At 36.6% G+C, this 17,040-nt stretch overlaps 1 protein-coding gene across 8 annotated transcripts in view; it reads left to right on the top strand.

The window, feature by feature from the left end:
• The window catches only part of SRSF11 (serine and arginine rich splicing factor 11), a 50,392-nt gene that overhangs the window by 14,684 nt on the left and 18,668 nt on the right, over positions 1–17,040 (top strand). For 7 of the 8 annotated variants that reach the window (XM_070405373.1, XM_070405375.1, XM_070405377.1 and 4 more), the window contains exons 2-7: positions 1,104–1,311; positions 6,043–6,176; positions 9,972–10,081; positions 11,902–11,994; positions 13,948–13,997; positions 15,403–15,530. In XM_070405373.1, the coding sequence (XP_070261474.1) occupies positions 1,118–1,311; positions 6,043–6,176; positions 9,972–10,081; positions 11,902–11,994; positions 13,948–13,997; positions 15,403–15,530 (709 nt within the window). In that variant the 5' untranslated portion in view covers positions 1,104–1,117. Of the gene's footprint in view, positions 1–1,100; positions 1,312–6,042; positions 6,177–9,971; positions 10,082–11,901; positions 11,995–13,947; positions 13,998–15,402; positions 15,531–17,040 lie in introns of all 8 variants that reach the window. The other variant, XM_070405374.1, reaches the window with a different exon arrangement.

The raw sequence follows: 17,040 nt of genomic DNA on the forward strand, positions 1-17,040 counted from the left end.
AGTTTGCCCACGGCTGTCCTAAACTGACCCAGAAAATTCACAGCTTTGCTGTGGGGCAGGGGGGTGCATGTCAATATAACAAGTTAAACGTATCCCTTGTTGTTACACAGAGAAGTTGTGGCAGTGAGAGAAGAAACCCCTACAAAAGATGGCAGATAAAATGAGGGAGGTCATTAATAACTTGTATAAAGACAGTGAAATGAAGTATTTTGTCAGGTTTGGGGAACTGCTAGTCATTGAATAACACTAGATGAAAGGAAAATAATTTAGATGTGGCTGAAAATTATGCAAGGATCTTTTTATAGTCAAAAGCTTCAAAAATTATTAAGCAAAAATATGCATGTAAAAATTTTTTCTGTAGTTTTCAGATCTTATACCTAAATATATTTAGGTACAGCACAATGTGCTCTTAGTCAACCTGTGAAATAAAATTAGCTTATAAAAGCACTAATAAATGTAACATTAAAATACCTTTTTTGAAGGTTTACTGACAAAGCAAATTATAACAATTTAATGTTACCGAGTTGCAGAAAATTTTTACTGGTGGAGAGGAAAATCTTGGTAGGTAGGGTGGAAATTTCATTAGTTAACTCCACAGATCTGTAGTTAGAAGTATCTGTACATAAAAATATTGTGGGCATTTTTTAATAAGAATAGTTACTAAAGTGTGCATATTTATTTTGCAGGGGAGTGAATATTGCCTTAAAAAATTCCACTTTTTAAAAAAATGAGGGGGGAGTGGAACGAAAAGAGATGACGTATTTCAGTAGACCGCGGAGCCTCTCGCGACCTCCTGGCTGCGAGCGAGGCTTGCTGCGCCTGCGCGGGGCGGAACCGACGGTGACGCGCCCGTGCGCCGCAAGGCATTGTGGGGAAGTCGGGCCCGCAATTGAGGTGGTTGGAGGCGAGGCCGTTTGTTTTCTTGTGGGCTCGAACTCGCGCGCTCTGTTCCCTCCCCCCCGGCGAGCGGTGGGGCGGAGAAACGACGGCGGAGGCAGCAGTGGCGGCTGTAACAGTGGACGCCCTCCTGTCTCCTCTCCGGCAAACGGTTCCTCTTTCCCCTCCCTCTCACTGTTTGTTGTGTGTTTGATGTGTTAAAGCAGGAGCGAGCAGCGCCATGAGCAACACTACCGTCGTCCCCAGCACTGCGGGCCCGGGCCCCAGCGGCGGGCCGGGTGGCGGCGGCGGCGGCGGCGGCGGCACCGAGGTAATCCAGGTGACTAATGTCTCCCCGAGCGCTAGCTCTGAGCAGATGCGGACCCTCTTCGGTTTCCTAGGCAAGATCGACGAACTGCGCCTCTTCCCGCCGGAGTGAGTATCGTCCACCATCACCGTTTTGCTAACTCCTCCCAGCCTGGGCCTAACACCATTTCCTAGGCCCTGTCGATGCTCCGGGAGCGGGAGCTTTAGCTGAGCTGGCCGTGCGGTCCTTGGGGAAGGAGCTGCATGCTCGGCCGACTAAGGACGCAGGGCCAGGGTTTCGGGGATTAGGGGTCACTGGCTCTTAACCTCCCACCCCCGGCCCCTTAAATTGTGCCAACAGGGTCGTTCTTTGAGCAACTAAAGCATGATAACTGCATTTTATGTGTCTTGGTTAATCTTTTTTTTTTTTTAAGTTGTTTCTTTGAGTTCTTTGGAAAGTAACAAAATTGCCCGTTCCTATGTAAATTAATTATTGAACTTTGTAGGTGGTCGTTCACTTATTGCTAGGTATTGCTGTTCCGGGATTCTGGCCGACTGAATACATACAGAGTTAATATATTAACACTCTTCACAGCAGTAAATTCAGTGAACCTGAGTACATAATTTTAATTACAAAAGAAATGGGTTATAGCTGAAAGTTAGAGTTTTCCTTTGTTTAAATAATGTATATAGTTATGATGTTTTACAGTTCTAAATTTTTAATTTAGAGTATATGGCTTTTTTTATCCTGTTGTTTCACATTTTTATTGCAAAAGTATTAAATGAGTGGATTGTAAAGAAAAGTAAAGAAGCTATGAGGCCAGATAGGATGTGATAATTATTAGAACAAACATTAGGAACAAAAGAGTCTGCACTCTTTCAAAATTCAAATGTTACTTTCAGTATCTTCTCCCATCCCACTTAGTTTTATGATTTCACTTTAGTTCTAAACAGGAAATTGAAATCTGCTGTTTTGGTGGATGTGATAAATCATTATGTACTCTCGACACCAAAATAATACAAGTTGACCATACTGTGGTGTTTGTGAGGTATTATCGTATTTTATCACTTCCTATTTAAAATATTTTCAGATGATCCTTAGTGTTTTCAAATTGTTGTGTTGTCTTTAATATTTAGGGGAATATACCTGAGAGAGATTTTAGAATTATTTGCATAAGTGTACAGTTCTGGGAACATGTATTTGTAGTAATCTTGAATAGCACCTCAATTTGCTTTGGTAATGAAGGACAAATAGCTTTCATAATATGAACATACAGAAATAGATGTTTTCCTGTTACTCAGTTTTTCTCACAACATATTCCTCCTTAAGTTGTTAGTAAAATTAATAAACAGTAAATGGCAGAAAATGAGTCACACATTTGATTATATTCAAAGTATTTGAGATACTGGATTTATTTACAAAATAATTCTTTCAGTCCCACAAGTTATTAAGAATTTTGTTATAGTTGCTGACCTTGAAGTTGTTTTATTTTGAAGATGCTCTTTTTATGATTCATTTATTAAAAAGATGACAAAAGGAGGTGTAATCAGCTTTCTGGCTTATCCTTTACCCATTCCATGGTCAGTATCTTAGAGGGATACTGGACTCGGGGCTTTTTGCTTTATAATCCAAGCAGTAGTTTCATCATGTAACCAGGATAGCAGATATACACCAGATAATGATTTGGGGTACTGTACATTAAGAGGACATTCCCTGTATTGGAAGGAGTTATATATTGACACGTATCTGCTCTTTGACTCCATATGTGTTCCCACATACAGACTATTTTCTCACCTGAAAATGTACAAAGTTACAATGTAGTAAATGCTGTATTATCTTAGTGACTTCCCTAAATTGAATAGTACTTATGTAGATGTTTACTTTTGTTGCTAATCTTACATCCCAATAGCTCATCTGACCTGCACAATTTAGAAATATTTGATAGACAGTTTCTTTAAGCTTGCTACAGTTTTCAGTAGTTTCCTGTTGACAATGTGCTATGGAGTATTAGTAGTCCAAGAGGGTTCATTATGTCAAAACTTGGCTCTTAAAATATGCTTAATTGGCTCAGATTACATAAAATTATGACTATTTTAGACACATTTGCACATGGTGTGTTGTTGTTTTTAGGGTGTACATCCCCTTCCCCACCAAAGGCATTCATATCCACCTGGAACTCTTTTCTCCTCGATATGACCATGACATGCTTATTTCCTTTTGTTGCTCAGATGCCACCTAATCTGTTTCCTGATCACCCTGTATAAAAATACAGCACACCTGCTTCATCTTTATTCAATTTAACTGCTTTGTTTTTCTCTATGGCACCAATCATCAACAGGTTAAGTTTAATTCTCCCTCTTCTAGAATATGAAGCCATTGGTTGGGGTGATCAATAATTTGGGAGACTGGAAGTTGGCATGTTTTAAAGTACATATATGACTGAGCCCCTGCCTATGAGGGGGTGGGGCGGGGGGTGGATCCTGGGATCTGAATCATGCCAAACATTTCAGTGGTAACCTCCTCAAGAAGGTTTCTCCCTTTGTTTTATTCTTGAATCCATCTATTTCCTGGTTCTTCTAAGCCAAAAATTGCTGGCTTATAATTTCACCCAGTGATAAAATTGCCTGTCTTCATAACAGATACTGTAACCCTCTCTTCACTATGACAGCCCTATAGCCATTGAAAGTATCTGTCATTGTTCCTCCCATTCTCTTTTTAAAAGAAAAATGGTTACTTTAATTCTAGTTCCTAAAATGCATGTTGGAAATTAAATAGTGCTAGATGCTTTCTAATTTCATCTTACTCTGCTCTTACAAATCTAGAGGGAGAATGTATTTAACCGCATTTCACAGATGAGTGAACTGTAATTCATGTAGGTAGTTTTTTACACCCAAGCCACTCTACCAGTGTCAGACCTAGTATTGGAACTTCAGTGTTGTGATTGTCCTTTATAACTTGATCATGATTTTCTTGATTTAGCCTCGCAACTTGTGAGTGGAATCACTCTTTTACACGTAGTAGGTATTCTTCATATGTTTGGTTTTAGTGGGATTTCATAATGGAAAATATAACTGGAATGTTGACAGGGTAATGATCCCAGCAAAGCATATATATGTCAAAAGTGTGCAGTAACTACAGGCTACTGTAACACTGCAGGTAAACTTAAATTCATTATTTAAGTAAATATTTCAATGATCAAAAATAGATACTTTAATCATTATATAAGTAACTTATATGCTACTTTACCTTAAAAAAAATTTAAGGTAAACTAAGTTCTCTCCCTTATCTAACTATAGCATTTAAAGAGCTCTTTAGTGGTAAAAATATGGATATCAGAAAAGAAATGCAAATTGCTATATATAGCTTTAGTACTAAAACTGCTGGAATTGTATTCTTTCCACTACTCTTGGGTGTAACATTATTAAATTTTCCACCAGTGGTCCTTCGTATTAAAAAAACACACACACTATGTCTACATTAAAAAACACTGTAGCCTTTCAAAAACATTTAGCAATAAGCTTCTATGACAAGGTGGCTTAAATTCTATGTGGATGGATATATTGTCAACTTTGCTTTGAGCTTAGATTAGGATCTATGCTTAGTATCTAAGGGCAATGCCTTGGGTAAACTTAAAAATTCTAACGGGTTTGAGGGTTATACAGCTTTATGTTAGTCTTCATTATAAGTAATGAGTTTTTATTTTCATGTTAGTGCATAAATTGGGATGGGCGGGTCAGCAAATACTTATCTCTGCAATACCTAGGGTAACCAAATCTGATGTAAATACATTTTTGTGTACACTTGAAAATCTAGTTTATTAAGAAAATTAACAATAAGCCTCATTCTAATAACATTCAAAGATAGTATAGGATTTTCCTTTTCATTGAGTCTTGAAATGTAATTGGCTTACATTTGGCAGAGGTTCTTTACCCTGGGTGCATGTAAAAATTGTCAGAATTAAAATAAAGAAGGGGAAAACACTTAGTACTTCATAAGAGATCTTGATTTAATTGCTGTGGAGTAGAGAGCCAGGGTATTTTTTTCTCCACAGAAGATTCTAATATATGACCAGGATGATGTGATTACTGTTGCCATAGGGCATTGGTTTTAAAACAACTTTTGGGTTGGGATTAGGGAGCAACTCCTGCCCATATTTAATCTTTCCCTCTCATAGATGGAAAGTTTTGTGGCAGAAATTTGAGTCACCCTATATTTAGAACAAAACAAAATCTGCACTCTCTTAATTTACCTTACCTTGTAGTCTGCTATAATTTGTACATTAGCACTTGTTTTTGTTTTATCTAAGCAATTTGCTGAGGGAAGTGACTCTCCATGTGTGCTTAAAATTTTTCTCTCTGATGCTATAGATGAAAGAGGACAGGGCATTTTATTTAGTAGGCAGGTAAAGAAAACTCGATTGTCAAATAGGTATACTTTTCCACAATATTCTTTTGTTCCTAAATTGGTGAATTCTGTATATTTTTTGCTCTGAAAAGTTTTCTAAGCCAAGACTACTTGCTACCTGTATTTAAAAATAACTGGTATTAGTATTATTTTTCTTCAAGCGTTGACATTTTTGTGGTCTGCTCAACCTCTGACACTTGAGTTTCAGTTTTTAACTTGGTAAACTATAAAGTTAAACAATGATTGCATGCATGCAATTTGCTGTACATGAGTTTAGTGGATAGTTCTTTATTTGTGGTGTCATTTTTTAAAACTAGCTAACTAATTATATGTGAGGTTACTAATATCTGCCTATTTTGCTTTGGAAATGCAGGTGTGTGGGTTTATGAATCATACACTTATGTTTTAGTTGATATTCTTTTCCTCTACTTTTATGCAATTTGTTTGTTTTTCAGTGATTCACCTTTGCCAGTCTCATCCCGTGTCTGCTTTGTTAAATTCCATGATCCGGACTCAGCAGTTGTGGCACAGCATCTGACAAACACTGTATTCGTTGACAGAGCATTGATAGTCGTACCATATGCAGAAGGTTTGTGCTTTGTTTACCTACCTATGTGGGCATCCAATGATGACCATCTACCTCAGAATAGTTTTAGAGTGAGTGTTAGTAGCATGTTAAAAATCTAAGCTATTAACAATTTGAAACCCTTGTTATACTGTGGTCCATATTTTTACTTGAGATTTTAATTCTAAAAATTAGAAATCAGATCTGTTTTTATAAGATATTTAACCATTCCATTATTTTAAAACATTTTTAAGTTCTTTAAAACCATGTCCCTAATTGTAATTCCTTAAGATACATTTACTTAGTTAATATAACATTCAGTTTTATGAAAAAGTCCTGAAGGTGAATGGTTCACTCCATGCACATTTACACAGGGACCTTCAAATAAATGCATGATGTTATTTCTGTTTTGAATAAAGGACTGGGCTTTATTTTTTTAGTGCTTCCTCACTGACAACTTTACAAAAAGATCCCATATTGAATTCCAGTATACCAAGGGTTGCAATGATTTTGGTTTTTATGAAAATTCAAGATTTCCTATAGCCTAGGTGCCAGATGGGCACTGGGTGTTTTGTTTTTATTGCCAGATTTTCTTGTTCATTCTTGCTATATTTTCTAGAATATCTCTAAATAATAAATTCTTCTCTCTGTTATTTGTGTGTGTGATTTTTGTAGTGGAGAAGGCAAATGCAAAACTCTTCCTGATGACTGAAAAACAGTGGGTCCTCTGCAGCTACAGGGGATTCTAGACATTAACTAAAGGCCAGCAAGCACTCAAGTCCCCCAAGTGTTTTTCTGGTGTAACCATTTGTTAACTACATTTTCTTTTCTTTTTACATTTTAGGAGGTTAAAGTAACTTGACAGAAATAATAAGCAGGGTTTGGGGATCTTTAAAAAAGCCACTGTGACAAGACAGCACTATTTTAATTCCATTTTGTAAATTTTCTAAGCCATATTTTATAATTAGTTTGTTCCCAATGTACTGCTACTTTATTTGCTTTTTGTTATCTATAAATTTTGATCAAAGAAATAACTGAAATATAAAATTACTGGATTTTAATTGAGTTAATAATTATGGGGTTTTAAGTTAATTTACAGCATTAAGTTAATTTTGACCAGAATTTAATGCTTTCCCCTTTCCTTAATGTACTGGTCAGTGGAAGCAGAATCTTGATATTGTTTACTTTAAATGCTATCTTGGCTCTTTGAATACCAATGTGAACATTTACACCATACCTTGTAAAAGTTGTGAAATGTCTAGTCCTTAAAACTTAAACAAATTGCCTCTGGTTTCTAAAGAAATTAAGTTGCTTTCATAGATGGGGTAAAGGCATCTATATAATAGTACATCTATCTCTATGATATTAAAGTGTGTCGACCAATTTAAAGGTTTTAAAATATATATGCTGATAAACATTTGATTTAGTGTATTTTGATTAAGCAATTCTTTTTATATCAGTTTGCCTGTTGTAGGATAAGACTTACCACCAAAAGAAAATTTACAGAATTCAAATTTAGAATAAGTAAAATATAGATGATAGTTTTTGGAACAAGGGTCAAATCATGTGAGTAATGTGCAAAACATTAGCCTTTAAATTTAAATAATTCTTATTGGCTAAGTTTTATATCATAGTTCCCGAGCCCTGGACATAATACAGTATATCATCATATAATTGGCTTTTATAAATATTTTTAGAATATGGTAATTTTTCTGAATCTGTTTCAAAAGTGAAATATTTAGGAGTGTATGTGGAATTACCAAAATACTTAGTTCTGGAATCTATTTTTAGTGTATTTAATAATGGTATGGTATGCTGTATTAATGTTATCTCCACTAAATAACTGATGTACTCAATCCATTTGTCACCATTCACCCTAGTTTTAGCTTTGACACTTTGGTGTTGCTTCTTGATCATGTTTTAGAACAATAAACACAAAGTATACGGTAAGGAATAATCTTAATTGGTAAAACTGAGATAGCTGGATTTGGAAGGAGCTCTTAATAGTAATGGATTTGGGGGTTATTTAGGTTCCTTGGTTAATGTTTGTTTCTTTTGTCTGTTTCTTTTTCTTTCATTTCTACACATTCATGCAGTATTTCATGGTTCTATCAAAGCAGCAGTAAAAAAAATACTCTTGACGCATGAAAATTAACTGGTGAGGGGCCTCATTGCTATTTTTAAATTGTAGTTTTATTTTCAAATAGTCTTTTTTTAATCAGAGGATCAGATGCATGACTTTTTTTTAATGGATGCAGATCTTCTATCAGGTGTCTCACAATAAATTCAAGAGGATTGTAGTTTGCCAGAAATGTTGCAAATGCACTAATTTGAATAAGATGTTGATATTTAATATTATCCTCTTGAGACATAATTTTGCATGCAAGATTATCCCATAATCTTTGTAGGTTTGTTAATATTGATGCATTAATGCCCTATATCTAAATGATCTTCTCCCTTCCCTCCCCCCCTCCATAACTCTGGGTATCTAAATTGATGACAGCTCTGACACAAGCAAGATAACAGTGCTGTGTAGTATACATTTGTTTATATTATCGGCACTTCTCAGTATAGGTGGAAGGAACCATTACCTTTATTTAACAGTGGTTTTTCTTTTTTGTTGTTGTGTTTTACAGTTCTTTTCCCTGGTTCAGCCTGAACTATATACCAGGCCCTGCTGAAAATACCACCCAACAGTTTTCTTCTGCAGCTTATCCAGTTTCTCTTAAGTGCCCTGTACATATTGTATGTTTTATGATGAGATGCAGTTTCTTAATATGTATTACAGAAATACTACTGGTATTTGCAAATATATAGTTTAATTGTATTATTGAACTCTCATTTTGGGGGCTTGGGCACATTAACAGATTAATCCATCTGTATAGGGCTTTTGCTGTTGGATAGAATTTAAATTGTGTACATAAATATTTGTCTTAGGACCCTTAGATGTTATCTGAATACACAGTTTAGGCTTTAAAAACAGATATACATGTTGTTTTCGACTTTAGGAGTTTGCTTAAGTTAGCTTTTGAACTCACACTGTATAGCAGCATTTTTTGGTATGGTTAGCATGGCACATGCTGGAATATAAAGCATTTTACTGTACAGGTAAGGAATGTGCCATGTTGTTTTACCCCTTCTCTCTCTCTCTCTCTCTCTCTCTTACTCCCCCACACACATCCAGTGTGTATTCAGAGACCTTCAGAAACATTCATTTTCATGAGTCAGCAAAAGCCCTACACTTGATTCCAACAGAATATTTCCTTTACATACTTTCCTTCTCTTAATTTTTACAAAATTTGTATGGTAGGTGTAAAAGAAAATCATAGTAACTGTACCATATTATTAACCCCTAAATCAAACTTTTTTTGTCTTGTGTATCTTGATTTTTCTGTGTGCTTTATAGTGAAGCAGCCGACACGAGTCGTTGTTCATAAAACAGCTTTTGAAAGTTGAGAGCACACCCCTGGAGAACCGACTGTGCTTGCTTACGTTTGGTTCATGACTTAAAAATCGAGTACAGGTGATGAAATCTTGGCAGTGTTAACAAAAAAGTAGTGTGTATTGTGCTATTTTTTTTTACTCTAGAAACTTAACCATTTGTAGAGAAAAAAAAGGAAACAAACTTTCACACGTTGAAGTTTCATTCTGACATAAAGTTAATGATAAATAATAATAGAAATCAAGCTTTATATTTTAGCGAACATAAGTACTTTCAACAAACTCAGGTGGTGTATCAGGGAGACATTTTCTGGGTGTTTTTGTGTGTTTTCTGTCTTGCAAAAGGGTGTGTTCTAATGCAAGGATGTTTCTCTGCAGGAGTTATTCCTGATGAGACTAAGGCTTTGTCTCTGTTGGCACCAGCTAATGCAGTGGCAGGTCTTCTGCCTGGTGGTGGACTCCTGCCTACGCCTAACCCACTTACCCAGGTACTAGTTCTATTGAAATCTTAAAGGATAGAAAGGAACACAGAATTGTGGATAAAGCTAAACATATTTGAGCTTTTTAAGTATTGTGATTCTAGTTCACAGAATGATACCATGTGTTTATGATATTAAAGGCTATTTCAATCATAAATCCTAAAGAGAATCTCTTAGAAGTTTGCATTTTAAGAATATCTGTTACATTGGTTTTGCCACTGATTCAGAATAACTCAGTAATGTGAAAAAAATTTCGTGGAGCATAGTTTGTTTTAACCAGGAAAGAAAATAAAGGTGAATTTCAGACTTCTTTCTTTACCAATGTTTTTTGATTTTTTGCTCTTACCTGGGGGTTTGAATTAAGTAGGTGTCTTGAAATAAAAATGTATTTGTGGATATATATTTGATATGGGGAATAAAATATTCAAGTTGGAGAAAAATTTTACTTGGTAATATAAAAAGCATATCATTATAGAGGCAAAAGGTTCTTTAAATGTTATGTATTGAAACAACTCAGAAAGACTGTAACTGGTCAGTGGTTTCACAGATAAAGCAAATGATAGAGCCTCAACTAGAACTTTATAACATTCCTTTTATTAAGTATTTTGCCTGTCCAAATAGTTTAGTTAACTGTTAAGTGAACAGTATGGTATTATGAAGGAGAATGAGATCAGGAATTCCCAGTTTTTATGAGTATGACTTTGATTGTCACATATAAAATGTGGACCTTGAGAAATTTGTAGACAACTTTGATGTATAAAATTGTGTAAAAGCCGAAATAGCTTATATAATAGTATTAACACAGTTTTTTAACTGTACTTAGTAAATAGTTAAATCACAGAAAATTTGGAACCTTATATTTATTAAAAATTAATTGGAAGCTAGGAGAACTTTTATAGAGAAGGTCAAACTGCCTTCAAAGCTATCAGAATTATATTGGACAGGAGACATAATCACACAGTAATTTGAACAGTGAAAGTTTAGTATAAGGAATTAGTAACTTATAACTGGACCTTACTAAGGGAACTGTAAGATTACATAAATTGCAGATATAGGAAGCAACCATTACTTCTAGGGCTGAAGAAGAAAGAATACAAGGGGAAAAAACACATTTAGATGAAAGGGCTGTGCAACGCTCCTGGCATAAAATTCAGACCTTTGAAAGGGTTGGATGCTAGAGAAGTTTCCCAGGGTGCCACAGAACTTGTTAGGTAGCTGCCCCCAAGAAGATGGCTCTGCAACTTTCTGAGAGGTGAAGGCCACTGGGTATTTCATATGGTGCTACAGTAACAATCAAAAAGGGAACATAGAAACAAGGAAGAAAAATCCATTTCACAATGTCATTCCAGTTCTTTATCCCCCAGTAGATAAAGCTTTTAAGATTCCATCTGTCAATGGAGAAATGCTACCTTCAATATCACAAAACAGGGCAAAGAACTGGATTTGGAGCTAAGAAACAAATATTTTTGTTTGGCACAAGAATATATTGAATTTTTTCCCCTAAATTCTGATTATAGGGATAAATGTGCTATAATGACAGATGGAAAGTGAGGCCAGAGGTAGGCAAACTGTCCATTTGTTTGTTGTATATGCCTGTTTTCAGGCTATAATGGTAAAGTCAAGTAGTTGCAACAGAGATCACATAGCCTATGGACTTAAACTTAGTTCTTTATCCTTTAGAGGGCAAAATAAGGTGACAACCTCCACAGACACATCTCTCTCTCTCTCTCTCTCTCTCTCTCTCTCTCGCTCTCGCTCGCTCGCTCTCTCTCACACACACACACTATAAGGAACAAATGAAATTTTAAATAAAATTTGTAATTTCACAGATTGGCGCTGTTCCATTGGCTGCTTTGGGAGCTCCTACTCTTGATCCTGCCCTTGCTGCACTTGGGCTTCCTGGAGCAAACTTGAACTCTCAGGTATAATTTAATACCCTTCAACTTGGAGCTCATTATAATTATAGACTTTATTTTATTTGTAACTACTACTGGGCATTTAAAAAGTGGGAGATAACTAATTACTATGGTGTAGTATTTTTTCTCATATAGTCTTGTTAAAAAGATTTAAAAGGTCACTGCATTATTACCCTATTAACCCATTAAAGAATTTTACTTTATATAATTTTATTTTATTTTATTTTTTTAGTCCTCATCCAAGGATTTTTTGTTGTTGACTTTTAGAGAGAGAGAAACATCACTCAGTTGCCTCCTGTGTGCACCCTAATCAGGGATCCAGCCTGCAACCTAGGTTATGTGCCCTGACCACAAATCGAATCGGCAACTTTTTTTGGTATACAGAACAATGTTCCAACCAATTAAGCCACCTGGCCAAGGCAAAAATTTTTCATTTTACATAGTTCAAAGTAGAGAGTAGTTTCACAGAAATTTAACACATCATATGTTATGGAGACTTTTTTTTTTCTGTCATTTGCTCACTTGGAAATTTTCTCGCATTGTAATTTGGCTGAACCTTTTTGGACATCCTTTGTGAAAATATTTTGATTTATTATATTGGCTAAGTACTTTGAGTTGTGTTTTACATGTTTCTTTTAAGCATTACTTTCCCTCATAAAGTCTTAAATAAGCAGGAGGTAATCCTGTATAATAAAAGCGTTTTCAAATTGTCCCCTCAACCCGAGTTCTTCCGGGAGTATGACCAGGGGGTGGGGACAGGGCTGGCCAAGGGAAGGGAGGGAGGCCCTGGCTGGAAACCGGCAGTGGCTAGGGATCCTACCAGTGCATGAATTTCGTTCACTGGGCCTCTAGTTTTTCTATAAAAAGTAGATTGTTCACTTTTATAATATTCACTAGAGGCCTGGTGCACGAATTCAGAGGAGGTTGGCCAGCCAGGGAGGGGCCGCGAGAGGGCTCCAGGGTATGTCCGGACCATCTCGCTCAGTCCCTATCGGCCGGACCCCAGCAACAAGCTAACCTACCAGTCAGAGCATCTGCCCCCTGGTGGTCAGTGCATATCATAGTGAATGGTTGAGCGGTCTTAGCATATTATTAGCATATTATACTTTGATTGGTTGAATGACCAACTGGGTGACCGGACACTTAGCATATCAGGCTTTTATTATGCTCCAACTGGTAGGTTAGCTTGCTGCTGGGGTCCAGCCATTCGGGACTGAGCGAGACAGGCCAGACACACCCTGGAGCCCTCCCTCAGTCCCTCCCCAGCTGCAATCATGCACCAGTGGGGTCCCTTGGCCTGACCTGTGCCCTCTCACAATCTGGGACCCCTCAGGGGATGTCGGAGAGCCAGTTTTGGTCCAGCGGAGAATGACCAGTCACTATGACATGCACTGACCATCGGGGCAGACGCTCAACGCAGGAGCTGCCCCCTGGTGGTCAGTGCGCTTTCACGGGGGAGTGCCGCTCAGCCAGAAGCCAGGCTCATGGCTGGCGAGCACAGCGGCGGTGGTGGGAGCCTGTTCCTCATCCGCATCAGTCGGACATCCCCCGAGGGCTCCCAGACTGTGAAAGGGCACAGGCCGGTCTGAGAGGACACCCTCCTCCCCTCACCCCCCAACCCCCCCCCCCCCCCCCCCCAGTGCAGGAATTTCGTGCACCGGGCCTCTAGTATAGGATATTTAACTTGGGTAAAGCACCTTTGAGTATCCAATCAATACTATAGTAACTAATGTCATCTGTTTTTTGTTTTATTTTTTTAATGTGGCTACTAGAAAACTTAACTGACATTCGACTGGCATTGTATTTCTGTTGGTCATTGATGTGCCTGGTATGTTACTTTTTGTAGGTTTGCCAGGGTCTCCTAGGACATTTCAACATCCTGAGAAAAATAAGAGGAAATCATTATTGCTTTATGTATTCTCACTGTTGTTATATTTTGTGTTTGTTTGTTTTTTTTAGTCTCTTGCTGCAGATCAGTTACTGAAGCTTATGAGTACTGTTGATCCCAAGTAAGGTTTTTTTCTGTGTTTCCATTGATGATATGGATATAGTATTTGAATGTCTAGAGAACAGTGTTTTGATAGCTAAAAAGAAAGTTATCTCAGGGCATGCAATACGTAATTCAGTTTTCTAGAAACAGAAAAATCCAGTGATGAGTCCATCAATAAGAGGATTTTGTCTTAGTGTAATTTGAGTATTTCAAAATAATTGTAAATAACTTATACCAAAATAATGGGGAAAGAGCTAAACACTATTTTTAGTTGATTCGTTTAAAGTACATATTGAATGCCTACTATAAAGTTGTATCTTTATAGCATTTATACACTAGTTTGGAGGGGAGATGTTATTTAAAGCATGTGGATCCAACTAGATGAAGTACATGGGTGCTATGGAAAGAACTTATTACAAGAACTTAGTTTGAAGATCAGAGAAGCTAAGCCCTAGAGGATGAATAGGAGTTAGGGGACATAAATGAGGGAAAAACAATCCTAGAGCCAAGGACTGGCATGTGTCACCATAATAATGTCCAACATCTTTTAGGTGCTTTGAAAAGTTCTCTTCATGCCGTCACTTTTCTATTTCCTCCTTGGTATACATAAAACAAAGTCATAGTTACTTTCATTGTAATTTTTCAGTCTGTTAAATTTGAACTGAAACCTTTTTCTCCTTGGTGGAAGTCACTATCAATAAGTGGAAGAGTATGGGAAAAGGGAAGACAGGATTATTTCGCTGTAGTACTTTGTGGACTTTTTTTCTTTAAAATGAGATAAAGTTCAAGCGGGTGCCTGTCACCCAGCTTATAAAATGAAATATCAATAAAGTTGAAATTGCCTGCGTACCCATTTTTATTTACATTTCCCACTCTCCCCACAAATGACTACTGTCCTAAATTTGGTGTCTAATTTTTTCTCACATGTATAAACCCTTTAAAAGTGCATCTTTAGCCTTTCCGATCAGGAATTTCATGAGTAACTTTGGTGTGCCATCAGCCTCTGCCCCAGTTTCTTCCACAAACTTAAAATGCTCTTCCCCAACAGAATTATGATGTAGAAAGTTTTCAAGTCATATGAAGAAAAGTTTCATTATTCAAAAATCTTTAGCATTAGCATATTTCCATGTACTAGCATTTCACAAAATGTGTTTATGGAAATCGGATGAATGTTCATTCAGGTTTAAGAAGGCATTTTTCTTATTTCAGATATCCTGAGTCTTTAAAATGCAGGTGGCATTTAAATATTCAAAAGGGTACTTATACTATGTATGGTTTTACCAAAAAAAAAAAAAAAAAAAAATGAAATCCTCCCCTTTTTTCCCAAGGAATGTCTTACTAAAATGTTATATGAAACATATTTACTTGAAATGCTGTTGTGCATTTTAAAATGTTTCCTATCTCAATTCTTGGTTCTGTTTCAGGTTGAATCATGTAGCTGCTGGTCTTGTTTCACCAAGTCTGAAATCAGATACCTCTAGTAAAGAAATAGAGGAAGCCATGAAGAGAGTACGAGAAGCACAGTCCCTAATATCTGCTGCCATAGAACCAGGTAAAATATGTTAATGCACTTGTGTTGAATATTAAACTGCATGATTGTTTGCAAATATGATTAGTGCATTAGTTTGAAAAGTTTTTGACTTAATACTCTAGTCATTTTTTAATTTTTTCAAATTCTAATAGAAGATCATTTAGTGGAGTGATTTTCAGTAGGGGTGTCGCGGGGGCCGGGTTGGAGTTGACACCCAGACATACTTGGAAATATTTAGAGACACTTAGTTGTTTTGCTGGTACCAAATGTATCTTGTGGGCAGAGGGTCAGGGATATTGCTAAACATCCTTCACCATACAGGACAGGCACCACCCCTGCTTCAAATGATCCATTCCTAAATGTTAGTAGAGCCTAGGATTATCAAATAATTAGTGTGATTTTTTTGTTTGTTTTTTAATTTATAGTTTGGGGTTGTTTTTTATCATTCATGTTTGTTATATGGGGATAGCCTAATTGATTTTAGTCTTTTATTTGACCAAGAGATGATGCTTCTGTTGATGCCATTTGTTTAAAGAAAAGCAGACCTTATTTTTTGCAGATTATCTTTTGAGATGGAATGAATGGTTATCCTACTGTTGGCCTGTGTTTCAATCTTTGATTCCCCCATTAAATAGTGTTTTATTTTTCACTGTTATTTCTTAGTAAGTAGGAAGAGTTTTTAGTAGGTAGAGCTTTTGAAAAATAATTTGTATACAATATTGGATGAGTTAATACTAGGTGCTTTATGTGTGTTACTTCATTTAACAAAGCGTTATCCCAAGGTGACATGTCAAACAGGACCTGATATTTTCAGTACACAACTGGATCACTGACTCCAAAGCTAGAACACCATGCTGTAATTGTGTTCAGAGAAAACTTATAATCAGAATGACTAAAAGTGGTTTCTGTATGAATTTTTTTCTCCACTATTTTTTAAATTATTAACCCTTTGCACTCCGAACCATTCTGGACATTGGCTACCAGCTACTCGACGCTACTTTGCAGCGGAAACGTGCATTTACAGACCCTCGTATTATTTAGTATAATTTTGGAACCAAGTAACGTATTATAATGATATTGGACTTATATGAATTGGGTGACATCGCGGAATGTATATTTGCAAAAAAACATTTTATTGTTTATAATTTTGTACAGTATGATAAGTTTTGTAACACTCCCCAATATGCATTGCAGGCTGATTAGTGCATGTTTGACAGTAATAAGTGGTTTGACGCCTGCCACCAGGTGTTTTCCTGTTAGAACACACAATGCAGTCCCGTTTTCTTTGTCCCACATCGGGAATATGTAGTTTATTGTTTAATCCGACACAAAACCCGCTGACATTTCTTGTATATATCTTAGTAATTTTACGATAATTTGATTTAATTTCTTGTGCCATTTCAAGATAAAACTTCAGGGAAATATGCATGTCTCAAAAAGTTGCGTTGAAATAACTCAATTCCCCGTAATCACTAATAGACTGCAATGTCCCCTGAGAGGGGACATCCGAGTGATATGCTAGAATTCCGAT

Source organism: Myotis yumanensis, unplaced genomic scaffold, assembly GCF_028538775.1.
Source record: "Myotis yumanensis isolate MYYU_CA2020_CCGP unplaced genomic scaffold, mMyoYum1.0.hap1 SCAF_2, whole genome shotgun sequence".
Classification (NCBI taxonomy): Eukaryota; Metazoa; Chordata; class Mammalia; order Chiroptera; family Vespertilionidae; genus Myotis; species Myotis yumanensis.